At 38.4% G+C, this 27,567-nt stretch overlaps 1 protein-coding gene across 1 annotated transcript; it reads right to left on the reverse strand.

Moving 5' to 3' along the window:
• Positions 1–378: 378 nt before the first annotated feature.
• On the reverse strand, positions 379–20,404 carry tfr1b (transferrin receptor 1b). The gene is made up of 19 exons (XM_023272854.3): positions 20,308–20,404; positions 17,068–17,117; positions 15,532–15,739; positions 14,388–14,622; positions 13,045–13,182; positions 12,418–12,502; positions 11,102–11,224; positions 9,301–9,396; positions 9,063–9,202; positions 8,485–8,651; positions 8,275–8,394; positions 7,433–7,518; positions 7,265–7,328; positions 7,115–7,182; positions 6,965–7,032; positions 5,566–5,656; positions 4,908–5,135; positions 4,647–4,796; positions 379–3,591 (listed from the first exon to the last, which is right to left on the reverse strand). The coding sequence occupies exons 2-19, from the start codon at positions 17,101–17,103 to the stop codon at positions 3,379–3,381; spliced, it is 2,316 nt and encodes a 771-aa protein (XP_023128622.2). The 5' UTR covers positions 17,104–17,117; positions 20,308–20,404; the 3' UTR covers positions 379–3,378.
• Between the last annotated feature and the right edge of the window lie 7,163 nt (positions 20,405–27,567).

Raw genomic sequence — 27,567 nt, forward strand, 5'->3', positions numbered from 1 at the left:
TATCAATTTCATGGCACAATTCTGCTACCTGTTTAACAATTTTGTTTGTTTTACACGCTAAGCGGCAGAACTTTGTGCCAATGTTTAATTTTTTATAAAACTGAAAAGTAAAAAACTGTAAGTACAAAAATATGTTACTAAAACGAAAAGTGCCACTAGTGAAGCTCACAGGTGAATCACTTTCTCACGTGTTCTCTTATCCAGAAAACATTTACACAAAGGGATGATAAAAGCGCTTGATTTTGACCTTGAAGTTTGCTGTAATGCATCACAAAAACTGTAGGATTTAGACAAGAATGATGAAAAACACCCAAACACTCCATGTGCACCCCTTCCAGGCAGTGTTTGCTTTGATAAAAACTACGAGCAGAGACGTGCTGGATGCTAAGCCAAAGGGTTTAATACACTTTTCTGCTGAACATGGAAATCACAAACAGAACCTCATAACTTCTGAAGAATAGAACTCATACTGAACAAGTTTTTTTAAAGCAACACAGTGAATGGAAATGTATTTCCTAGCAACCCAATTTCTAGCGTAGGAGTCAGAGAATTTTCTTGTGACATGAACAAAAGTAAACATAATTTGGAATAGTAACACAAGTTGAACCAATATGAGCAAACAAAATCTGAATTATCTAAATGAAACATTACTAGCTACTGAGTAACATGTTCTTGCTACTAATTACAACTTAAGTTGCAATAATATTTATCTTTGAATATCAGTTATCGGGTTTTACATTACATTTTTTAACTTTAGATTCTGTTCCAGACATTTGATAATACAATTCTGGGAAAAACACCAACTTTTCTGGGAGGAAATGGTCAAAATATCTGCAAACGAAGCTAATTTAAATGTGAAACCTTTATAATATGGTTCGAGTCTGAACTACACTTCGGTAACATGCAGTGGGGAAGGAATGCATGCAAATGGTTGAGGCTTGTGGGGTGAATTCACGTGTTGTACAGCATGTGTGGTGTTTATATAGTCAGTAACACACAGAGAAGTATGGAGATGAAGCAGACAGCCCAGGTTTGGCGTTAACTACAATGAATTCAGTGCATTTAAAGATCCTACATTGTGTCTGTTCACTTATTTGAGCTGCATTCAGACCGGATTTAAAGTCACTGACCTACAAGGAGAATTCGAGGTATCGAGGTGGATAAATTTGTCGCTGGCTGTCATGAATTCAGTGCATTGAAACATCCTTCAGTGTGTCTGAGTGGATTTAAAGCCACTAACACACAAGGAGAGTTGGAGGTATCGAGATGAACACATTTGTTGCCGAGATCAGTGCATTTAAACATCCTTCAGTAAGTTGATCAGATGTAAACAAATCTGAAATCTACTACCACATGGATTTGTCTGAGGGCGGTGGTCAGTGATTTTAAATCCTGTAATCACAGCAGCAGTCTCCTCCTGTTGGTCAGTAACTGGTCCTGTAAACTAAATCCAGTCTGAAGGTACATCTGTGTATCTTAAGCTGACTTTTTTTGACCCTTCGCTGTAAGAGCTGCTTGTTCTTCTGGCAATTTGTTTAAAATCAGCTCAGTGTGAAGCCAAAAAGCCTTCAAGAATCTCACAGAAACGAATATATCAACAGAAAAAATTAACAGGAACTCACTGTAGCGGCCCATTCAGTGGGCTGCTCTAAGGTAGATAACATTTCATGACAGTGGAGTGGGCAGAGAGGACGACATTTAGAAAAAAACAAACTTAGGAAGCTTGAAATCAAAAGCAGCTACAGTTGAAACATCAGCATATATTTTGGCAACCTGGCCATTAAAAGTATGCCAAATTAGCCATTAGCAAGGCCTGATTATATTGTACTCACAAATGTAAAGACAAATAACACTGGAGTCCCTTAAGACTGCAGAAAATGTTTAAAAAGTGATCATTCTCAGGCAACTTCTGACATTTTTCTAAGCCAATTTATGGCGGGTGATTCATGATCGACTTGGGAGACAATGGCCAAACAAAGCGAAAAGGATTTCAATTGTCTCATGGTCAAATCAGGACATTTTTGGCTGTTACAGACCTCATACTGTGATTTCCTGATGATTAAAATGCTGTCGCTGTCTGAATTGATTTCTGTAATGTCAATCTTGTCCAGATGAGGTTTATTATGATTAGATTATGGTATGGATCACACACACATGCAAAAAAAACTAAAGAAACTGGATGTGGATGCACTGTGGCGGTCTAGAGGACTGTGCCTAAACACACACAAAAATAAAACAAATAAATATGTCAAGTATAAAACTCTGGGAAACACTGTTCCCGATAAGTTGTTCCACCCTGCAAGTGAAATATGAGAGACACTGCTCTCGATAAATACACATGTACAAAAAACACATACAATGGTAGGCAAAAATCTACCGTCACTGTTCATTATGGAAGGCACTGCTCCCGATAATGGGTTTTTAATTATGGAAGGCACTGCTCCCGATAACATTGTCATAGTATAAACTGCTCCAAAGTAGACTGTGCAACAGAAATGGCTTTCTTGCAAATTATGCAACCAATCAGCTCAGTTTACTGGGCCACAAAGGGGGGATTGGATATTATATTCAGAAATTCTGCATGGCTTTTTATGCTTTTTAATTTAGCATTCACCTTGCCATCAAAAGCAGAAATAAAATTCAGTAATTTATCTCCTGGCTTGTGGTAAATGAACAATCGGAGTAGTTTCAGATGTTTTGTTTCTGGCAGATCAATTGAAATGCTAACTGACTATTAAGTTTTCATCCCTTTATTTCCGCCTTTTGATGACAAAGTTTCAATATAGCTCCACACAAAAGGAAGAAATAAAGGCCAGGAGGTCACAAATCTAACTTTATCTGAGGCTCCATTTTGTCAGCAACAGTTGAGGAGTCTTTCCATAGCAGATGCTGCCGCCGTAGGTTTCGACAGTATAACCGTCATAATTATGGAAGGCACTGCTTCCGATAACGTCGTATAAAAAGACAAACTATAACTTTATAGTGGGCACTGCCACTGATAAAAAAAACTTAAGTATAAATAAGGTTTCTCAGTGCTTCGATGGCAACGGGTCGTAGCAGCAAAGGCTTCAACTGGTTCGAGGTGTAGCAGTAGGAGAAGAAAAGGCGGATTTGTCGTTAGCGTTTTAAATCTTCAAGTATTTGACGCTTTTGTTTCACAGTTATTAATGTTAAATTTCAATACTTTATCTCCTCCTCGATCTTTAAAAGTAGCGTTCCCCCCCGAAAGCTGAATGTATTTAAAGGATGGGACCTCTGACTGACAGCTTGTGCTTAAGTGCTGATGTTGGAGCTCTACAATTTACCTCAGATTTATTTTCAAACACATTCACACACACACGCACACCATCGCACGACTCCCACGCTCACATCGCTGCTTTAGATTTGGTTGTCCAGGTCCCAGATGTTTCCCACCATGGCGTTGGCACATCCCTGCAGGTTCCAGGTGGCCAAGGCCAGCTGGGTGTGGAGCTCCTCCATGTCGTCGGTCTCGGCGATGGACGTCAGAGTGTGGGGGCCTCGGCCCAACAGGAGGTGACGGAACGGAGTCTCGACGGGCGACACGTACGGGGAGAGGAGGGTGTGCTCAATCTGAAATAAAAAGACAAAAACATGTTTAATAACTGGGCAGTTGCTGCAGTTTTACAGAGACAACAAAAGACAGAAATATTCACTGCAAGTGCTGCACATGAGTGACTCATGCTGCAGTTATTATTAACCTACTATTTAGCATATTGCAGAGCTTAGTGGTTGGACTTGAAATCCATCCACATCAGAGTCAAAATCTGTTATAACAGTACAATATGTAAAGAATCTGTCCTGGTGTTTACTCTCAGAAATGCAATGCAATTACCACAGAACACATCTGATGTATTACATATAGAGTGTACAGCATTGAGATAATTTTCAACTCAGGTAGCATTAGGTCCAGCACTGTTTATTTCTCTCAGCCTGTAGAACTTCTACTGCCACTAGTTGCTGTTTCTCATTCTAATTTGTGTTATATTAGTTACTGAGAGCTCACGGATGTCTCTCAAAGGTGGCATATGGTAAAGGTTTTGTGCCAGAATCTGTTTTGCTTACATATTTACCTGTAAATAATCATTTTAAAGGTTTCTCGGAAGTTGCTGGGTTTACATGTGGAAATGTTCAGTATTTTGAAATGCATCATGACCTTGTGGCTTCTTCCCCACCCACTGCAGAGGCATCCTTGATTTTTTGGTATACACAGTGTAAACAGACGCCCTGATGTACCAACCTCAACACAGTGTTCATAACCAAAGCTCTGTCTGTTCACATGAGCTGCTGTTGCTGTCTTACAATGATTTTCCCACAGGGGAAATTTTTCTTTAGGCCAGGGATATTTTGCATCGTCTAATTGTGGCACTGTAGCTTCAGGTGTAGAACAGCTGGTGAGTCACGAGGCGAGTGGACGCACACTGAGAATTAACAAACCCCTGTAAGCAAAAGTTTCATTTTGGTATATATTGGTTCAATATTTTACCCGGTTCACCTGTAGTGTTGCCCCTTAAATATCACCACAGGGATGCGCTGCGATAAAACCTGATTTGAAGAGGTGAACATTATGAGGAAAAGTTGAAAACTCATGTGACTGCACAGCACAGGTCTAGCAGTATGTGTGTTACCCTCATGATCCTGTTGTTGAGGATCCGACAGGCCTCGTTGTCGCTTAAGTCAGTGTTCTCAATATCGTTTGTGATGCTGTCGGCAGCTCGCTGGAAGGACCCTCGTGCACTGCTCAGCCAGGTGGGACTCACATTCTTCAGCTGCCCAGACTACAAAACAAAAGACAGGAAAAAACATCAAAATAAACGCATTTCTGGTTCATGTACAGAATTCATAAATGAGCCAATCAAGAGCATGGAAATCAGGAGAAAGAACCCGACCTGTGAGAGCTGCCTAATCCGTTGGAAGACTCCGGTGACAGTCGTGGTGAGGAGGCTCTTGTAGCGGCTCACGTCCAGACTCAGCAGGTGGTCATGGACCAGCCGCAGAGCCATCTGTCCGGCAAACTGCGCCGCCGCTGCCGTCATCTCACTGGTGTGGTGGTTGGTTTGGTAGTTGAGGTGATCGATGTTGTCCAGGTTGGTGCCGTAGTACGTGTACGATTCAGACTAAAACACCAAAACGCATGAATATTATTTAAAATAATTGGTCTATTTAAAAACGTTCCAACAACTGTCATCTTATTCTCAATGTTTCTGCACACAGAAAATTTGTGTGCATGTTACCATATTCCTTATGGGTACATTTATAGAATATAGGTAATAATCAAGGGCTGCAATTAATATTTAGCTATCTGGATTCTCCTTAGCTTCTGTACCAGTGTCACCATAAAAAGCACATATGAGCATGAAACATCTTAATCAACAGGAACCGAAGGTAACACTAAAATAACTACTTCTGGGCACAATAAATGTTGGTAATCAAAGCTGCCTTAAGTATTTTCAGGTATATAGTTGAGAAAAGATGTTTTTTGTATGAATTTGACAAAACTTTTACAAAGTTGCAGATTAGTTTTTAATAGTTTGCATGAAGACTCACGTTGGAAGAGATGAAGTGGAAGGAGACGGAGGGAATTCCGGCAAAAGCCAGGAAGGGATAGGCAGGGTCATCCATCATCATCGGCCTCATTCTGCACGCAGGAAAAACGTGACATTAGAGCAACAAAACATCCACAAAGACCTTCCTACAGGAAAAAAAAGATGACTAGAAGGCAAATCTCAGTAATTATTGATAGCAGCTGAAATGCATATATAGCACTAATAACTGAAAAAAAAATGAAAGCTGGCATTAAATGTTTTCTTTTATTAAAAAGAAGTTCTTAAAAATAATTATTTTGCCAGTTTGAGATCATTTTATGAGAGCAAAGTTCTTGTTAGGAAGTTTGCATTTAGACGTTTAACTTTTAGAACTTTGTCAATGTAAGGTAGCAGCACTGACACTTCTTTTGTATTTTTAGATTTACTGTTAGTTGCTGCAAAGGCTACTAAACGTAAAAAAAAAAAACATTTTCATAAAATTATTGAAACACTGTAGATGCAGTACAACTTTAAAGTTCCATTCCAGACATATTTTAAGAGATGTACCGTAATTTCCAAACTATTGAGCACACCTGAATATAAGCCGCACCCACTAAATTTAAAAAGAAAAACATTTTTGTACATATATAAGCTGCACCTGTCTATAAACCACAGGCGTCCATGTTATAACATGAGATATTTACACAGAAAGATTTTTCTAACCTTTAATTAAATAAATGCTTTTTTCCGAACAGTGCCTGTAACACGGCAGTAAAACGTACTGAGTCAGTTCTTCATGCTGCCGACTCCAACGTCTCACTATCGATTCATTGATGCCAACCTTACGTGCAGCAGCTCAGTTTCCTTCTTCGACAGGCAGATCGATTGCCTTTAACTTAGAAGCTGCATCATATGAATTTCTTTGTGTGTTTTCCATGATGAGGGTGCGTGCATGAAATGCAAAATGACTGATTTGACGAATTTAGTGTAAATGCGTTTGATTTAATTCGAACAGTTTCATTGTTCCACTGTGACCTGTTCAGTAATTTCATTGGTTTGATGTGACGAGGCTATTGGTCACTATTGGTGGTATGAAGCTCACCTGTAAAAATCTATACATTAGCTGCATTGTTGTATAAGCCGCAGGGTTCAAAGCGTGAGAAAAAAGTAGCGGCTTATAGTCCGGAAAGTACGGTAAATATACAGTGCAAAAAGTTTGGAGGTTTAAGGTTTGATTTCCTGGTGAAAAGATTGTCCTTCTTCGTCACTAAAAAGCTGTATAAATCTATAATTTCACCATTATTTTTTCCTTTCTGTTTGACAGAAGAGGTCTCCCACTCTTGTTTGAGTTTCACACTGGACCATCATTACCCTCAACTATACATACTTGTCTTAGCTATAAATAACGGTTTCCTACTTACACTTTGCTCTCCCATTTATCCTTTCCGATCATATTGTACATCATGCCAGAATCCACAGGATTCTTCACCTGTAAATACGAGGCAAGTTACAGTCAGTACAAACTCAGCTGGTCTGTACAAGAACTGGATCACCATGCAGTGTTGTTTTACCTCCTTCATCGTTCTCTCAAGGAGGCTGTAGAGCAGTGGACTCGCTGAGGCCATGAAGCTCCCGCGACCTTGTGAAAAAAGAAAATACATTCAGTTAGAGAACCTTTTCAGTCAATTATTTGTATATTTGTGTGTGTGAACTGTACATACCCATGACCACTCCATCCAGGCTTATGTAGGTAAAAACATTTTTGTCAATAGAGGACATGTAGGCCTAATTTAAAAAAAAAAAAAAAAAAAATCAAAACAGACACATTAGAGCAGATTTGTGACACAGCAGGTACTTTCTTTTTAAAATAATGTTTTGCGTAATGTTACCTCCAGCCACTCGGTAGCGCCAACGCTTCCATATTCTCCGGCACTCCAGCTGGCAAACACAATGCTTCTCCTGGGCCTGAACCCATCTAAAGGAAGACACGCACTAAATTAACACCATGGCACTAAGATCCACTGCTTTACTGCTAACAGTGAAAATTAGGATCTCCTGATAAAGTATTTTTTGGATCCTTTAATATCTGGTATCTCTGATTCACGAGTTAGTCATGGAGTTCTACAAGGTTCTTTGCTATGGCCAATATTTTTTATCTTATACATGCTTCAATTAGGCATTATTATTTGGAAACACTGCATACATTTCATCATACACTATGTACATGAAATTGTCATTGCATACAAAAATACAATAAAACCATGTTTGGTAGCTTTTTGTTAGCAGCATACAAAGTCCAAGCAGCATAACATATAAAAACAGTTAAATCGAAATAATATAAAGTACTAAATAACTTAAAAGTGCAACCGTCCAGCCAAACAGCATGACATTAGTGCACCAGAGTCCACTGCAGCATAAAGAATATTTGCACTTGACCTATGAAGCCAGATGGAACAAATCAGTGAATCTTCAAGTGCATCTTAAACACGTGACGCTAATAGTTAAAGGTATATATTTAGGGCTGGCTTGGTTATCCTGAACCATCTTTTAGTTAAGCTGCTTTAGGCTCACGCTGCTGGGACGACTTCCCATAATGCACTAAGCCATACATCTCTATACATGTACATACCACTATTGAAGGTCTCCTATATCCTGTAGTTTGTGTTTTGGATTGTCTGCCTCTGTAGTTTTATATTTCGGATCTACATTTACTGCTGCTCATATCTCTTACCTTCCTCGACCATCTTGTGGACAGCCCTGGCCAGCTCCATCAGTATGGAGGTGCCAACAGTAGCTTTAGCGTAACCTTCACCCCAGGCGTCTCTCTGAGCTCCCAGGACAACGTAGCGATCTGCAGTTTCATACACAAACATATCTTAACACCACGTGTTATAGATGATGAAAAAACATCCCATTGTAAAAAAAGAGGTTACCATCCTACCAGGATCGGTGAATCCTTTGATCACTCCGAACACGTTATGGATCTCCCTGTTGACCAGCATGTTGTTCACCTCAACAGTGATGTTCTCGATGCCTCCCAGGTCGTAAGGCACATCGAGTTTGCCTTTAAAACCGCTGCTTGCATCTGGTGCAGGACCACCGATCTTCCTAGAGGAGGACAGACGGAGAATTTTACCTTTCCTTTTTAAAACTGATGCAGAAACTGAAAACAAGCTAAGGTAAGAAGTTACTGCTGTGACCAAAGTTGAGTGAATGATAAATAATTTCCAAAAGACATATGTAAAAATTTGAATCCATGGTAGAAAAATGTGGCAATAACAAACTAGATTATACAAGTGCAGCAATACAAGTCAAGTTTGAATTCACCAGCCTAACTTTGGTTCTTTGCATTTCCAGCAAATTCTGTGATTTATGCTTGTTGCAAAGAGAAATATAAACTCTCTAGATATTATTTGTGCATTCCAACCACAGCAACACCATGGGTAAAGCTTTTGGTGACATTTTAATATTTATCCGTAAAAGGCTGTTGTGTCTGTATTTGTGTGCTGGTGGCCTTACTGTAGAAGAGCTGCAGCATTGTTGGCGGTGATAGTCTGGGCAAGAATTTTGGGAAGGCCAGACGACAGAGTTGGGGCGAACTGGGTATGCTCGAAGGAGGGGAATCCAGGGGTGTAAGGATCACCTGAGCCCAGATGTACCTGAAGGGGACACGAAAACAGAAACAAAAAAATTAGACATGAAAGAAGTGGTCACAAAACAAGAGTTCACTGGCTGCTGGGTTTACTTATAAACTCACATGTCCATAGAGCACGGTGTCTGTTCGAAAACTGTAGTCTTGAGTATCGGGGTAGATTAGAACAGCAGCGACCCTCTCCTTCTCAGCATTAGCCACCTGAAGAAATAACATCAAAACACAAAAACAAGCTTCACGTTTTTGAAACTAAACCTGTAGATCAGCTCCTGCTCCTACTGCATGCTCAGCCCTTTTGTTCAGAAAGACACATTAATAACACGCAGTGTGTTTTCTTTGTTTAAATTAAAATACCAGCATCAACTGACAGAAACACCACTGGACTGAGGCTCCGAGGCTATTTCTTGATCATAATCCTAAACCACTTAAAAAAAGAAAAAAACATTCATCACAACAAGAAACTGTAAAAACAGCAACAATTTTCAGATTTCCAACTTTCCAACTGTCCTTGACATTATCATGTTTCTCTTTCGGCTTAAAAAAACGAATATTTAATCTAAATCACTTAATCCTACAGTTCTCATTTACAAATTTGCCAAAAATAAACTAAACAAATTCTGCGAAAAGTTGATAAATTCTGCTTTAGTTGCTACAACTGACAAGTTGTTACCAACTCAGCTGTGACTAAGTCACTTGACAAAAATTCAGGGAGTTGTCAGCTAAACTGCAGGCAGTGTTTACATAGAGCAGACAGCATATGTATGGAAACAAATGAAATATGCAAGAAGTGAAAAATCTAGACTATATAGAACCACCATTTTCTAGTATTGGTAGCAACTGTGGACATTGGGGAAAATGTTGCACATGTTGATTCCAGTTTTTTTGTATTTTAGTGGCATTATATCTCTGTTATATGGTACAGACGATATATTTGAGTCCTCTTTACTGTAGCTATGGTTGTTCTGTCTTTATATTGCAGAGAAAATTGAACCCAAGGACAGTAAAAATGTGTCAGGAGTGAAAAAGATCCAGAAACTGTTTTAGTGTTAAATCGGTTCAAACACAGTCTGTCATATTTCTTTGATGAGACCATGTTTTGCTCTTGTTTAAAGCATCCTTCTAAAGCAGGACTTTATGTATTATGTGAGAAGGCAGGTTGTCAGACTTGGTAATTAACCTCAATACTGAAGGACGTAAAAATAATTTGCTCATTGAAGCGTATGGTACATGCACTGTTACCCTGCCACCTCACTGTAAACAACTGAAAACTTGCCCTGCATGCTTGGTTACATTCTTCCTGCCAGCGGAATGACTTATGGGTCCTGCTTCACCATGCTTACTTTGCACCTTGTGTCATAACTGTTGTGGAATTTTAGCAATGTAGAGAGAGTATGAGGAGGCACACACACAGACACACTCTAGACACTCAGATGAATTAGTTTGAAAATAAGGTTTACTGATATCAGGAGAAGTGATACAACAAAGCAGCACATTCATGTGAGCATTGTCAGCATCAGTTCTCAGGATTCTCTTCGACCTTTGGGTATATATTGGGTTGGGAGGAATGTCATATTTAGACTACAGCCTAACATGGGGACAACTTATCTGCTCAGGCAAGTCAGACTTGACAATATCTAACTGTGACCAGGAGTTGTCTCTCTCATGTATTGTTTTCTGCAGAATCCGTCTTTCTCAGGGCCATATTAGAGGGAGAGAAGGCCTGAACGAGCTCACAGCCTTAGTGTAGGAGAAGTAAATAGGAACAGGATCTACAGGATGATTTAAAGTGACTGCATTTGATTCTGAGATGTGCTCAGCCAACAACTGCAAGGAAATACCTTAGCTAGGGGAAAGAGAGTATTTTTTTCCATCAGAATAACAGCATAAGTTCAACAAAGACACATACCTGCTCTGCAAAACTGATCTTTCCAGCACGTAGTAGCAGGACAGAGCCTTTCAGCTCAACGTTCTTCTTCTTCACAACCTCCAGATCCTCTGGACGGCCGTAGTTTCCGTACACCAGCTTGCCCTGTGAACACAAATACGAGCAGGAGCCACAATGTTAAACCAATCCTTCAAGAAAAAGGCAGTAATGTCTCTTAAAGTCTGGAGCTGTATCCACAAAGTGTCTCATCTTACCACTAGGAGTCCCCCTACACAGTAAGCGTTCTTAATTAAAGGCACCTTTATATGACTGAGTGATTCTACTGCATGAAACATTTTGCGAGACTGAGGGATTTACAGGTTAATTAGGCATGCTCAGCCTAACATTCAAGATCAATTTATGAATAAAGCTGTGCAGTTCCAATAACACAGACTGTAAACATTGTCTTGCCATCAGAACCCAAACACATCAATGTTTTTATGTTTTATATTTCTTAGGTTCTGGTTTGCTGCCAAGTGTGTTTTACAATGCTGACATGGCAGCTAAAACACAGAATAGCAGAAAATGGATTAGTTTATTTCTAATTGTAGCAGCAATTATTCAATCATTAACATTAATGTCAGTAAAATAATCAAAAAGCTAAAGTGATTTCTATGTATCTTTCATTACAGGACAGAGTCAGTCCTAAATGCACTTCTCAAGTATCATGCTTAAGTGTATTTAGAGCTCTAATGTGCAGCCGTAAATGTGAAATGTAGAATATATACCAATATTATGTTACACAACCTCAGTTTTCAACCAGCATTCCTTTGTTGCCCTATTTGTAGTAAACTGACTTTGCATTATAACCACGTTTGTCTTGACTGAAGGAGGCGACATGCAATCAGAGTCAAATGACGCACCAAACGCCTCTTTTATACGAGCATATATAAGCTTCTAGACTTTTATCGAGCCAGGTAGCAAAAAGAAAGCCTGGCTATGTCAAAGTTGCTGCATACAACACCCCTCTAGTCTTGTAAAATCCTGTAAATGTATAAAGAATAAAGCATAGGAGAGCAGAGGTCCATCATCAGCATAGCTTTGATGTTTTCAAAATGCATCTCTGCATGTTTTTTTGTTTTATAGTCTGTAGCACTTTCCAGACTGTCAGCAGGTGTTTGTTGCCTAAGAGTCCTCTGAACTTCAAACTTTCCTCAGACCACAAAACTCTGGAGGAAAATAAATTTCGGAGTGACAGGCCTCATTTTTCTCTTCCAGTATTGCTTCTATTCTTGGGGATATTTTCTGATTACAGCTCCTGGTAATTAATTTAAATGTATTTTTAACTTGTGACTCACCTGAACTTTGCCAGTAGCGCTGTAGGCCAGATACCCCGTAGGTTTAAAGTCAACTGAACCAAACACAACATGGTTTGGGGCCTTGCTGCAAAGGAAAGGATAAAAATAAGCGAAAATATAATTTTGTTATCTTGGAGAGGCTTTGTTTGTTGTTTTTAATTACTTCCTCAAGAGTCTCCAAGAAAACTTCATGGTGTAATCTGGTACTTATTATAGGGAAAATAATTCCTTCAAAAGAAATGCTCCACCAACACCAACATAAATACTGGATTTCGAGGAGACCTCATTCTGGTTTAATATCATTCTCATTTGCTATTTGTACTTATTTCTAGGTCTATTCTATTATCTCTAACATTTAATTGTCATAAAATGTCAGATATTCAAAAAGTCAAAGATACAGCATCTGGAAAGCAGCTGGACAAATATAATGAGACTCCTGGATGACTGTGTAAGATGATACATTAAACTGAATGAAAGAATGAGAGATCTATTCAGCAAATGTCTCCTTTTCATTTTAAATTGCTGCAAAAAAGCTCAACTCAATACTTGAATTATATCACCATCCTAACAAAGTGTGACATCTTCAAGAAATGTGACTGAAGTGCATTAAAAGCTTGATGCGCCAACCTGTCTGGCGTCTGCAGCTGAACATAGTGAACATCAGTCCAGGGCTCCATCTCCAGTTTCGTGAATTCGTTAAAGATGCGGTCCGCTTGTTTCATATCGTCCTGACTTCCCGCTGAGCGGCTGGGCAGAGCAAACTCCCTGCAGAGATATGAAACATATTATTTTTCTACCCATTTTGTCTCACTTTAGTCTTGAAATGAATGCACCCTCTTTCATGTGAAGCTGAACCACTTCTGAGAAAAAACAATCCAGATGTCTTACAAGCATTATGAAGACCACAGAAAGTGCTTTGTTTCAAATGTCACCTGTGGGGTTTCAAGAAGAACCGAGAAATGTTCTTGCAAAATGGCAAAGTGAGTTTCAGAATGAATGTTTTCACAGACTAATTTTGGGGGGTTTTCATCCTACAACATCATGACAAACACTAACATATCATGCAATACAGCCGATTAGAGGCGACTGAGCCATCATCACTTGGTTCTGATTGGCTGGTCGCTCTAATTTTGCATCACCGTACACAGAATAAGAGCAGTGCAGGCAGTAAATTTATATAATCTTGTTGGAAAAGTGAAAAAGAGCTTTATGCCAATTTTGTTTTTCTTTTAATGTGTGCAAGGAGCCAAAAGAAGTCTATGTTTGTTTGTTTTTTTGTTCTGGAATGCTCCACAGAGCCACAACCACATGAATGAGGAAGCCCCTGCAAACACGGTAAATGTTTTCTGGAATATGCGTCAGTGAGCATCTTTGATTTCATTCCTGTGGTGCACTGGAGGTTTTATTACTTATGACATGCTTTTGTTTTTTTTACTCCGCCAAGGCATGTGGGGTGGAGTTATGTGACGATCAGCGTACGTTTGTCTGTTTGTCTGTCTGTCTGTCTGTTAGCAACATTACTCAAAAACGGAATAACGGATTTGGATGAAATTTTCGGAGAAGATCATTATTTTATTTTTTTATTTATTTCATTATTTTCTGTAACCAAGAATAAAATAAAATAGCTGCATTTTCTTTGATGTCTCAGTGAATCTGGACAGTGACAGCTGGACATCATGAGAAACCTTGAAACAGTGATGTCTGGTTCTTCCAGTGCACTCGTGAAAACTGCTGGGTATTATTTCTTACATAACCACACTTACTGTAACCTTGCCGTCTGCGGTTTAACACTATAAATAAGAAGTTCTTTGATCCCTCTCATGTATTTAATTCATATTTTTAGTTCTTTCCCACCTTGGCAGGAAAGAAAAGTGAACCTGCTGCTACAAGGATCTGGTAGTTTTTTCCCCTCAGCTTTACTTTGTGTATAATGACATCAAGCCTGAGTGGTTTGATGGTGAACAACGTACGTCAGAGTCTTCTCGAAGGCCTGGCTGGTGAGCTTCTTTGTGAGGAGCTGGGTGATGTCCTTCCAGTCCAGCTGGACATCTTGAGCTTGAGGAGCTGGAGGAGCTGGAGGGGCTTGAGGAGCTGGAGGAGCTGGAGACGGCGTTGCCTTCATCGGAGTTGTCATCGCAATCGTTGTGCCACAGTTAACCGGCTCCACCTGGCTTTGACGGTGGCTGGCGTAGCCGATCAGAAATCCTGGAACACAGAAAGACACCAGAGTGATTAAAAACATATTAAAGAGGCACAGCTGCTGTCTGCTTTCAGTGTACAAACAGAGATGCCACTTGAAATAATGGGTTTCCAGACTGGAAAATTGATTAACTTGTTGGTATTTATTGCATAAAATTGTATTAATAACATTAATTTCACTTTGATTTGGCCAAAATCAGGAGTGATTTTCATGTACCCTTAATTATGAAAGTGTCAGACCTAATTGCACTTCTTCATGTTTAAATTAACTTAAAAGACTGACAATTTTCTACCAGCACATAAATAGTATTTTCCAATATCATCCTGTTTTTTATAGCACGGCCTAATTTCAAGACACACAAAAGAAAATGCTCATTTATTAACAATAATTCTTCCATAGGTTCTAAAGGTATTTACAAATTACACTTTAGGATGGAGCTGAAACATTTACCTCCTTATTTCAATTGGTTAAATATTTTATTTCAGTAATTTTTGGGGTAAAAATAAATATCTTTTTACAGTTTTGGACAAATCAAGATATGCAAGACTTTGTAGTAAGCATTGGTCACTTTTTTCTGACTTTTTATAGTTTTATTTCCAGAAAAATCTGTCAGGTTAAAAAACAGACATTCATATAAAAAAGAAGACTTAAACTACAACCAACCACGAATAACAAACTGCGGCAACACTGTTTTTTGTAATAAATAAAGAAATAAAATACTGATTTTCTACAATGAAAATCCTATTTTATTTTCTTTTGAGACAAAGAAATATATCTGAGAAATTCTTTCTGATATTTTAGTTTTCAAAAAAGGAGACTCACATATTTTATCTACAATGAAATGATTTGCTACATGCAGCACCAAAACTGTTCATTTTAGAATACAGAAAGGTCACCTAATGAGAGCAACCTACCAAAAACAAACACCAGCACGGTCACCAGGGCCACGTAGGAAAGAGTCCGGTGGCTCCTCTGCAGAGGTGCCGGCCTGAAGCTCGGAGATCCTCCCGCCTCTATGTCTGTGGCGTCATCGGTGGCATCGTCTGACAGTTTGACCTCAGCGTGTCTTTCTCCGTCCTCCGTCGGCTGCAGAGTGAACCTGCTGTAGCGCTCGCTTTTAACCTGGAGGAGATTAGAGTGAAAAATATGAGAGCAATGCGCTCCTGATTAGACAGCTGCAGGAGAGGAAGAGCGGCCAAGTGGCTACAAAAGGTCCAATTATTTCAGTATCCGTCGCTGCAAAATGAAAGATGACGCATTAAAGTTGATTCTGTTTAATCCAGGGGTGTCAAACATGCGGCCCACGGGCCAAAATCGGTCCAATCCAGCCCACAGGATGACTTTGCGAAGCGTAAAAATCACAAAGGTGAATATTAACCCTTACTGTGAAAATATTTAAAGACATCAAACATTGTGCAATATAATGTGAGTCAGCAGCTTCAGTACAAAAGAGATTGGCTTGGTGGAAACCTATTGTTGATGTACTGCCACAACTTTTTCGTATCCATCCATCCATCCATTATCTACAAACCACTTAATCCTCATTAGGGTAGTGGGGGCTGGAGTCTATCTCAGCTGACTTAGACTGAAGGCTGAGGACACCATGGACAGGTCACCAGTTTATCACAGGGCTACACATAGAGACAAACAATCACACTCTCATTCACACCTATGGACAATTTAGAGTTACCAATGAACCTAAACATGGTTTTGGACTATGGGAGGAATGCCTGGAGGAAACCCACATATGCAGGGAGAACATGCAAACTCCATGTGGAAAGATGGCAGGAAGGCCGGGACACGAAACGAGGATCTTCTAGCTGCAAGATGACAGTGCTAACCACCAAGCCACTGAGCAGCCCAACTTTTATGTATTTTTTATGTAAAAATTTTATACATTTACAATGTATGGGGACAAATTAACCTTTTCCTTAATAGTTTCCATTTAGTTTGTGTGGTGTCAGTTTAGGTGGGTAGGATTACTACACAGATGTGGAAAAGAATGTAAATTTTAAATGATTTCTAGATGTTGACAACTTGTAAAATATTATATTGTTCAGTTCCAGATGCCTGCAACTAAATGTTTTGTGCCTTTGTAGACACATTGTGATCTGATAAACTGAAGCATAATGTTGTTGAAATTGTATTTAATTTTCTTTTAAAAAATTCAGGTAGTTCATAATGTTTTGTAAAAACTATAGTTTATAAAATGCAAATATTTTCAGAATGTACTTTTTTGCACTATAACAAAGGGAAATACTTGGAGTTGTTGTTATTTATTGGTTATTATGCTATGACTTTACTGGTCCGGCCCACTTGAGATCAACTTGGGCTGAATGTGATCCAACACGAGTTTGACACCCCCGGTTTAATCAGTTGTCTCCAGACACTAAAAACATGTGATAAATGTGTAAAATGTGAACTCTGAATGCACTGTAGTGATTACTCACCATGCCGTTAAACATCGATCTCATTCGATCCATCATCCGCTGTTGTTGTTCTGAAGACAGAATATGGGACAAAGTTAGCGATGAGGGTTGTGAGCGGGAAATTAAGAAAGCACATGGAGGAGAAGAAACGAAAGCAGGGCAGGAAAACGGGTGAGGAGGGGGAGGGCTTGAGGTGAGTCAGGAGTGTAACAGAGCTGCTATTCAGATGACTGTCTGGGGTTTTTTCAGAGTGGAGAGAGTTTTCTGTGTAAACAGGCTCGCTGATTTACTGAGGCAGAGAAACAAACTGAACCAACTGTGTTAAAAACTTGCATCATATATACAGTTTTCTGCATTATGTGTGTTTTGTACACGTCTCATGCAGGATTTGAAAAACTTTACATTTCTGGTTGTATTGTGGCCACAAACCAGCACAGATTCATGGCAAGATTAGATTCTTATCGATATGTGGCATGTAAGAGAAAGCTCATTAGAACTGCAACTTACACATTCGATTAGTTGTAAAGTACTCAATTATTGACAGCGTTTTGTTTTTAAATCATCTCAGAAAGTACTTGTTTATACTATTTTAAATATCCAAAGTTTATGATAAAAGAAAAGTTTCTTGGCAAGTCAGAGATGGTCAAGCAAAAGGTCGTTGATGATTTAAGATGGAATAATCCAACATCTAAGGTTACTAATTAACATTTTAAATTATTTTTTAGACCTAAGTAATCGATTAATCCAGAAAAAAAAAGGTCAACGTATTGACAGACAATTAAAATAATCACTAGATTCAGCGCATATTGTTCATCAAACACCTGATACAGACAAGGTAACATAGTCTGCAACATATTTATATATTATTATGATGGTCTGGTAAATGTATCGCTAAAACAATCAGTCACAATTCATGAATAAGTCAATTAGCAGAACGTAAACAGTTGCCATTTCTATAATTGATTGATTATGTCTATTTTCAAGGGGGGAAAAAATCACTTAAAGCAGCTCAGTTGATAAAGTTTGTGGCTTTTGTTTTTCTTTTATTAAAGTATAATTAATGTTTTGGACCGCTGGGCAGATTTTTAATGTGAGACATTTTGTATTTGACATGACAGATAATGAGCAGCTGCAACAAACACCCGATAAATTGATTAGCTGTTCAACAGGAAGTTAAGCTGCTACTATCTTTTTTTCCGTTGGCTAATCAAATGATTGTGTTCTGAGCTTTATAGACTACACGATTAAATTTTAAAAAAGGACATTTGATGAATGACGAATGCTTTTTTCCATCGCTGCAAAGGGATCCTGTCTCAGGTGACATCCAGAAACTGCTTCGCTTTACGCAAGCATGCTTACAAAACACGTTAATGCCAGTATAATCTTGACCTTTAGCTACTGTTTCCTCATAACAAAACAACACTTTTCAGCTTTGTTGCATTTAAAAACATGTCAGTGATGCATCAGTATAAGTCTAAGTCTACTTCCTTGTAGGAGCATGTTGGTGCAACATGTGCAGAAGAAGGAAACCGCTACTACTCTTCCTGAAAGATTACAGTATACGTGTGGTTCAGTTAGCGATGGGCTTCCCCTTTCTGACTGAAAACTGTGCTGAAAAACAGGCAACAGCATCACACAAGAGCCTCAAATGTCATGCCATTGTTCTGAAGAGACTCTTCACAAAACAACATCTGCAGAGGATCTAAATACTTCCTCGTGCTCTGGCTGATAACAGCATGACAGGTTCACAGCAGCCTGGCTGAGTCCTGCAATAAATCCTCCTTTAACGAAGGTTACAGTGATCTACTTTCATTCAAACAACGTTAGAGAGGTCGTGGATTCAACTTCATCCCATGTCATCTTGTGTCATTACGAGGCTGAACTCCAACTCGGCCGTACACAGAGGTGTTACTATTTTTTGGTCAACTCTCATCGTTTTAAATGGGGAAGAAACATCAGGAAGAGACTGGTACAAGTGTTGGCTAAAGGCAATCTATTTTAATTTCACCACTTCAGACTGAACGCTACAGATCTGCAACAAACTATTTAATTACAGATTATTGTCTTTATTACTTTTTCTATTAAACATTTGGTTGATAAAATGTTGCAAAATATTTTTATTTACTATTGTATTTTATCATCCCTTATTTAATTTTATTATTTTTCATTATCAATTAACCATTCTCGCTACATCTTTCAGTTATTTTGTATGTTAAAAAAAAAAAAAAAAAACCTCAGTGGAAAAAACCCATCACAAATCATTTTTGTCTGATTTACAATAACACTGAAAAACTGAATATTTTCAGGCACTGATGTACAAACAAATATTGGCAAAGAAATCGATTTTATTCTCACTGTATTATATTTGTTTCATTACCTGTAAAATTTCCCACTTGGTACCCATTGCAAACTTAATACAGGCTGCAAATGATTAATTAATCTAATTAATCAATCTCTCAACATTCTTAGTGATTTTGTGTATAAAAAACATGCATTTAATTATCAGATTTTCATATACATTGATACAAAACACAGAGAGGCAGAATTTCCTTAGGTTGTGAAAAGCTACAACACACAAATATTGGCATTTTACCTTAATTTTGTTTTTACTTTGCTATTCAACTGTTAAAATAAGACACAGAAATGTAATAATTTAGCCCAACTGACAGTTAATAAGCAGTACATTTCTTAAATACAAGTCTTTAATGATCAATATGTGCATTTTTTTAGACCCCCCAATATTTTATGGACCTCGAAAATCCTGCATCAGCTCTATTATACCTTCATTTATTTGTTCATGAGCATTTGTTTTAGATTTTTACCGTGAAAATAAATCTAAAAAAATCACTCCGTTGTAAGTGAAAGGGACACGCTGGGGAGCGGCCACATGTAGTTAATCTCTTCCTGGATGAAGATATGATGTCTGAGCAGCTATTAAGCCTTAATTTTTTATTTCCGAGAAGAGAATTTTTGGACATAGTTGCACGTACATAGTAAATTAATATTGAAATAAACTGCTAAATATTTTCTCAGTCGTCATTTTTAGCCGAAAAGTGATGGAAATGTCACAGAAGGATACCAGGTGCAGCATTATATTGAATAAGCTAGTTAGCTAAACGTTTGTCCTGAGCTGTGTCGCCGCTTCACGGAACACAGAAGTTACGGCAAACACACGGCAGCTAAATAAACAACCAACTTATAATGGTAGTAATGATTGAATTGGGGAATAAATATCTGTTTCGTTGATGGAAGTCATCTCACCTTCACGACGCTCTGCAGCCTCCCGGAGCTCTCCGGTCAGAAAATCTCCTCATTCCTTATAAGGCGTGCAATACTTCCGCCTCACGTCATGTCGTAACCGGTTGCGTAACGTCAGCCGTTGCTGAAGTGCCTGAAAAGCAGGAAGTCATGAAATAACAGTAAATAAAAGTAAAACAGAACAAAAAAATAAATAAATAAACGGAGTGGAAAAAAAGAGAATGCAAAAAAAAAAAAAAAAAAAAAAAAAAATCCACATAAATGATTAAATTAATTTAGGTAGATAACGTTTGAGAAACCTTCTTGTTTGTTGTTCATTAAATCGTTTTAGCAGCAGAAATATATGAAATCAAGTCACTGTTCTTTGTACACGCATTTAAAACAACAGCTAATCAATCAAAGTGCTTTCCTGTATAAAAATAACACTGACAATACGGATTAGGATCCTATAGTATTATTTTTGTTAATTTACCTGAGTAATATTAAGGATTAACCCGGCAAAAAATTACAAATACTATTTTATTTTATTTAACTATAATAAATATTAAGCGTAAGACACTATAGTATTACTAACTACGGAACTTGACCAGTTTAGAAGTAAAATTATGACCCTACAAAATTATACATGAAACCTAGTAAATAATCCCCCATTAGGTAGCATGTTTGTTTGGTTTTTTTTTTGTTTGTTTGCTATTTGTTTTTAAAATGTATGTGTATTATTTTGTGCTTGTTTGTTTTATTTTAAACATTATTTTTACTTTTTTAATTTCTTTTTTATATTTGCAAAATCTGTGCCACTGGCAAAACCAAATTTAATCAAATAATTTGATTTGTATTGCTCAACTTGAATATTTGTCTTAAAATATTGAATAAGGAAATTAATAAGAATTTTGAAAACTAAATACATAATTGACTTAATTTTCGGTCTGACTGATTTAACTGCAAATGATGCGAGTCAAATGAGACATTTTCACTGCAATTATTTTAAGGAAAACTATTCAAATTACGTGATTCAAAATTTTGTTTGTCATATGAAACAGTTTGAGCTCTGAGATATTTAATTAAAGAAGACAAACAAAACTGATATTACCAACAGCTGCAAATTCAAAAAATAACATGCACAGTACTGTGGCGCTGCACAGAAATGCAGCTTGTTCAGTGGGTATTGATGTCTCTGATATTCTTCTGGCTCTAATCTTTCAAGATAAGAATTGGATTGGCTGCTCAGCTAACCACTTCCTGTTTCTGACATTACCATGTTTCTATATTTTGACAAACTGGCCCACATCAGGAAAGCTATGAACATCTGTAAATCCTATTTTTGACTGAAAATACAAACAGCTGCACAAATGTGCGGTCGGCTACTACAACAGTTGGTGTTACTCAAATATAAAGCACCTTTTTTCCATCACCAATTTTGCTCTGAACTATGGGCAAGTGCCTCGGGCCAGTCTACAGATATGTAGAGAGGGTGCATAATAGCATAGAAAAGACCTCATCATGCACATCATTGTGGGACTGCTCTGTGCCTTCACACACTTGGGATGAATGTGCATCAAAGTCTGTCAGTCTATGAATGATGAATGTGGGATTGGGCCTCAATGTGGTGGAAAATCTTCACTTTTGTCAAGATGAATGCAGCGTGTAACATTTGCTGAACGCAGCCCCATTCCTGACTCCTCCCCTGAGTCGATTCAATCAATCAGGGCCTGACTATATAAGACACCTCTTGCTCTTTGCTCAGATTTTTCTTTGGTCAGGTGGCTTGTTGATTCTGATGTGGCTGTTTGTGTTTACAGGCATGTACTGCAGCTCAAGTGATCACTTCACATGCACAAGTTAGTGTTATGCATCCTAAGTTGACTGACTTTAGTCTAACCTGGCATGTTGGCTGTACATATTCGGTGCTTGAACTCACCCTTTTTGAATAAATCTCTGTGTTAAGGCCCCACAGAGGCCTGTACTACGAAGCAAGTTCAACATAACCAGGCAATCTTTTTGTTACCTGGCTACAGTTGGCACTGGATGACCAACCACAATCATAGGTAGGTTTAGAGCTGCACATTTCTGCTGAACAAACTGCAATCCTAAACCAGTATGAGAAATTTACAACTAAAACACAGGCTAAAAGAGACACACCTGCCTGGTTATGTTGCCACTGCCAATGACCAGCTGTGAGTTTATACTCTTATCAGTATCACTGCTAATCTAACAGTGAATATGTGATTAAATAATTCCACTTGCTGCAGTTTAGTTGTATTTATTGTTATTGGCTCAGTGGCGCCCTCTCTGGAGCTGAGGTGTGCAGCTGGCGTTGGTGGTACAGTCAGTTCCAGAGAGGTGTGCATGAGGTAGGTCAGAGGGCACAGCACGGGACCATAAATGGTTTGTTTTGTGTTGTCCTTTTGTTTATTTTTAAGTACAGGTGCAATATGATGTATCCAGATGTTGAATGGAGTGTGTTCACATGTATTTAATGTTTTATGTGTTTGGGGATGTGATTGGGGAGTGTGGGACACTCTGGGAGCTAGCTGCTAGCACTAGTTAATGCACGTGCTCTTTCCTTTAATGTGCTGTGCACGGGACAAGTGAGCCTGCTGACCAGAGATTTCTGTATTTTACCAGGTACATATTCTGTTTTATTAACTTGATTGTATTCTATAATGTATTGTATGGTTCTGTAAGCACACTGTCAGTTCCAGAGAGGAGTGCATGAGAAATAGACGGCACAAAAGAAGACACGGCCTTCCGACTTCTTTATTAGAACAAAATACACACCGCGGAGTTGAGGGCTTTGAACCAGCTGGTGACAGAGTTACTGTGCATGGTTACAATAATGTGAGGCACAATCTGAGTAAAACTGTAATTACGTGAAGGTTTCAAATGTAATATTTGATTAAATTACCATTGTGCAATGTACAGTGCACATTTAAATTACAGATATAGTCCCTTTTTGCTACTTATGAATACGGAAAATTATTAAAGAACAGTTGAGTGCTAAAAATGCAACTATTTTTGTGGATAAATTCAGTAATCTTACATTTAATGTGATATTCTTACATTGTCATAGACTGCTCAGCCTATTGTTGGGTGCTGTTAAATGGTTTTGGGAGCAAGTAAAGAACATAATCCGAACAAAAAGTCTGTTTACTGCAAATGCTGTGCAATCAAGAAGCAGCAAACAAGGCTCGAGTGCTTTATTAGTCTCTTTTTTGTGAGTATATTGATTTACCAATGGCAAGAGAGCAATGTAAAGGCTTTGAAGCTGCAGTTCTAAAAACTCCTACCCTCCTCAGAGACTCTCTCTCTATCTTCTGGGAATGGTGATGCTACTTTCCAAGAGAACTGATTAGTCAGTAGGGAGTGCTACAAAAGCATTGATCTGTCATCTTGAATACATCCTGCTTCAGAGAAAGTTGAAGTGTTTGGTTACAATGGTGAGAAGTGAACAACAGCTGTAGTCCTGAAAACCCAACATTAAACCTGAAGCTCCAGTGTTAACTTCAAATCCTGCTCTGTAGTACAGGCCTCAGAGGTGGTGAGTTGGCTAACCACAACTGAAATGCATTATTTTTGTACGCAGCATTGTCTGGCTACTTCCTGTTCTCCTTTTGTAGTCTCACCTGCTGCTGCTTTTCTTCCTGTTTTGCTAGGTTTTCTGGTTTCTTTGCACAAACTGTGATGGTTATCTTTATTGTCAAACCAACTGGACTGTTTGTTATCATTTTTCTTACTGGTTTCCTCTTTCAGGGAAGCAGGGTGCCATTTTGCTGGGATTGTTAGGAGAAGACAGCCTGTGTGAGATTACTGCACTTTATGAATGTGAGTAAAAATACTGGGCAGTTTGAGGTGCTTTTGTATGCATGGACTGTACACAAAAGATAGATGTAGCCTTTGCTTCAGTGCCTTAGACCTGCATTCCTGCTAATGACCAGCAGATGGCGATTTATGGCCACAAAGAAGTCTTATTGCATAGAAGACAGAGAATTCCTCTACTTCTCATTGGATTTGCCACCTCAGTAAATATTTTCCTGATCAGTTTAGAGTCTCAATTGCTAGCTGTAAGACTTTTTGAATGCAACATGATGTGCATTTTTTAAATTATGGTCCCATTTATAACTGGAAAAGCACTCGGAGAACGTAGTACTCTGTCAAAGTTGCAGCATTGTTTATTAAAACGCATTTGTTTATTAGCTGTTGATGATCAGAAATCACAGCAACATAGAATGTGGCCATTTAATATAGATGTACCCCCAAACAAAATGAGCTTGCGCTGAGCACAGGTGTGTGTTCTGCATGTGTACGTTATGTGTGGATACCTAAATATGTGGCAGGCGGCGGAAACTGATGGGACTCTGAAACTCCCCCACAGTTTAATCAGTTGCTCCTTGTATCATTTCTGACTGATAAGTCCAGATAGGTCTGCAGTGGTTGATTTGTTGTAGGATCGCAATCATCAGCAAGCAGCTGTTCACTTGTTGTCATAGTTACAGTGACGCTGTGCCGCTGTCTTGCAATGATGGAGAAATCTTTAACAAATCTATGGATCCAGACTATAAGCCGCATCACTGCTAAAATCTAATCGCTTGGTCCTTGTGTCATTTCTGACCCTCCCTGAAGATTTCATCCAAATTTGCCAGTCCAGACAGACAGACGGACAGACAAGCCAATACTGATCATCACATAACTCCACTGTGTTCCTTGGCGGAGTAATAAAATAAACAGTAAAGCAGGTTGTGTGCTGGAATGGGGCTACTGTGTGATTGATAGGACACTATTATATCACTATATTACATACGCTGGTTTTAACAAACCAAAATGATACTAATGTTAAAGATGTCACAGTGATATTCTACAAACCTACAGGTTACACCACAGTGAATACATCTATCTTTCATATTGCAATAAGGTCTTCCGTAGCTATAACTGTAATGAAACCCATTCTTCCATTTAATTAGTTTCAGTAGTTTAGTAATTTTTTTCCTATCCACAGTTTCACTTCCTGTCTATCTAATTAGTTAGAATAGTTCTATAAAACTGTTGGTTTACTGTGAAAACATGTCCCCGTCTTTGTGCTTTATCATCGGTTCTGCACACAACATTCAAGGTTTTTATGATGGTACTCCTGGATGCGATCCCCCAGATGGGGCTGTTGGTCTTCTTAATCCCTTTATGCTCATTCTACCTCAAGTAAATTACAGACTGTCTTTATAGCAAGATGTTGCTCACCTATAAATGAAAATGGGATTGTGGTGATGGTCTAGTTTGCTGCAGGAGGCTGTTCAATGCGTTAGTCATAACCATCAGACGTGCTGCAAATATTGTTACCATGACTAGCTGTGGTCGTAGCAATAGGAAAGTAAATGACTCATAATGAGCAAGTGTGAACTGTGGGCAAAAATTGAGAATTATTAATATCTTATCAAGCCAAGATAGACTTTTATGGTTCTTTAGGGAAATTAGTCTTAGGTTACTGGAATATATTGGATCATTCTTATAAAATTTATGAAATTTAAGTGTCAAAGTTCACAAATGTAATCATTGCACACCTGCAACAAATCCATAAAATACCATTTACAACTTAAAATTCAAACTGTAGTGGCAAAGCTGAAATATAAATATCAGTAATGATGGAAACTGTCTCCCCAGCCTAATGATACTCATCTAATCATCTCATCTAATCAGGGAATTTAAATAGTCTTAAATGCAACATAACCGGCACCATCAAACATGCATTCAGAGGATGGATGATGCTGGAAATATTGTCTGCACTACAGAGACTCCTCACCATGTTTCCACTGCACAGAAGGTGGGAAAATGTAATTGGGGTTGAGCACATCGTGCAATAGCAGCACTGTCCCAGATGGTGTCACCTCAGCGCTTTGTGTTAAAATTACTGTCCTCTCTGGAGTAAATTAACCTCCATCGCTGGATGATAAAACCATTTCTTAAAGCAGCAGCAGCACAGATTACATCTTCTGTGAGTGAGAAGAGGCGTGTTCGTGATCTTTTATCACAATATCAGTGCCTTAGAACAGCTCTATGTGTTACTCAGGAGCTTTGGTGGTAAATAAATTTGAGGCTGTTGTGGGATCAAACGTGTGATATTTATTTGCTACTGCAACTGTGGTGCACCAAAGAGATGAACTGAATTCATTTAAAGTGCTCAAACAAAAGCCTTTTGAGGCTTAATCACAATAGAAATAGTCTTTCAAGTAAAAACTACATAGCAATGAATTACACTTAGAATTTTAAAAAACCAAAGCACAGAATGGCTGGTCGTTATATTATTAGGTTTTGTGTGTTAGCAACAATGTATAAGTACGTATACAGTTAAACTAAACTTTCTTGTGTGTACAATCTGAAAAGTAATACATTTAAAGTAAAAAGCACAACAAGTGCATCCGAAATATGCTCAAATAGAAGTAAGAAAGCAGCCTACCACAAAATCGTCCTTGAGTACCACTTTAGCTAGTTGGCTACTTTCTTTAACTGGTTAGCAGTGTCACATTTGACAAATTACACATAAAAGTATGCAAATTTTGATAAAACTAAGTGCAAAGTAGCATAGCGCTAGCAATTTGCTGTTGTTAGCTAATCATTATGCTAAGCTAGTGATTTTGAGCCAGCAGGGGGCGACTCCTGTGGTGGCAAAAAGAAGTCCAGTTGTACACAAATCTATGAGAGAATGATGCTACTTCTCCCTTGATTTGATACCTCAGTCAACCTTTTTCTAATGAAGTCATGGTGTCATTTGCAAGTTTCCAACCACCGTCCATACAGCATAATGTTCATTTTGTACATTTTGGTCTCACTTAGAGTAAAATGGGCAAAAAAGTATGGCATTATCTGGCTTAATGGCAGTGTTCTCATCTAAATCTTGACTAGAAATACTGATATGAGGGGTAATTTTAGGGCTTTTACACACAGTCGAGCTATTTTCTGCACTTTTGAACCATATTATTACATAATGTGAACTCTCCAGTTGCCTCTCTGCTGTAGATATCCGCTTGCAGTGCTGTTCACAAAATCATTTACACATTCAAGTGAAGGTCAGACGAGTATCTCCTGCGTCACAGATACCTGAGATGCATTTACAAATATAGCCTATCTCCGGTCATCTGAGTGCCATTTCTGGGCTGTGCTGCACTTTATCATATCAGATTTTCTTTGTGTGTGCAGCAGCTTGTTCTGTCACTGTACTGCAGCCAAGTGACAGCTGATTGTGGAAAGGGGAGGAGAAAAAAAAATCTAAATTCCGTG

Source organism: Amphiprion ocellaris, chromosome 22 (assembly GCF_022539595.1).
Source record: "Amphiprion ocellaris isolate individual 3 ecotype Okinawa chromosome 22, ASM2253959v1, whole genome shotgun sequence".
In the NCBI taxonomy this organism is placed as follows: Eukaryota; Metazoa; Chordata; class Actinopteri; family Pomacentridae; genus Amphiprion; species Amphiprion ocellaris.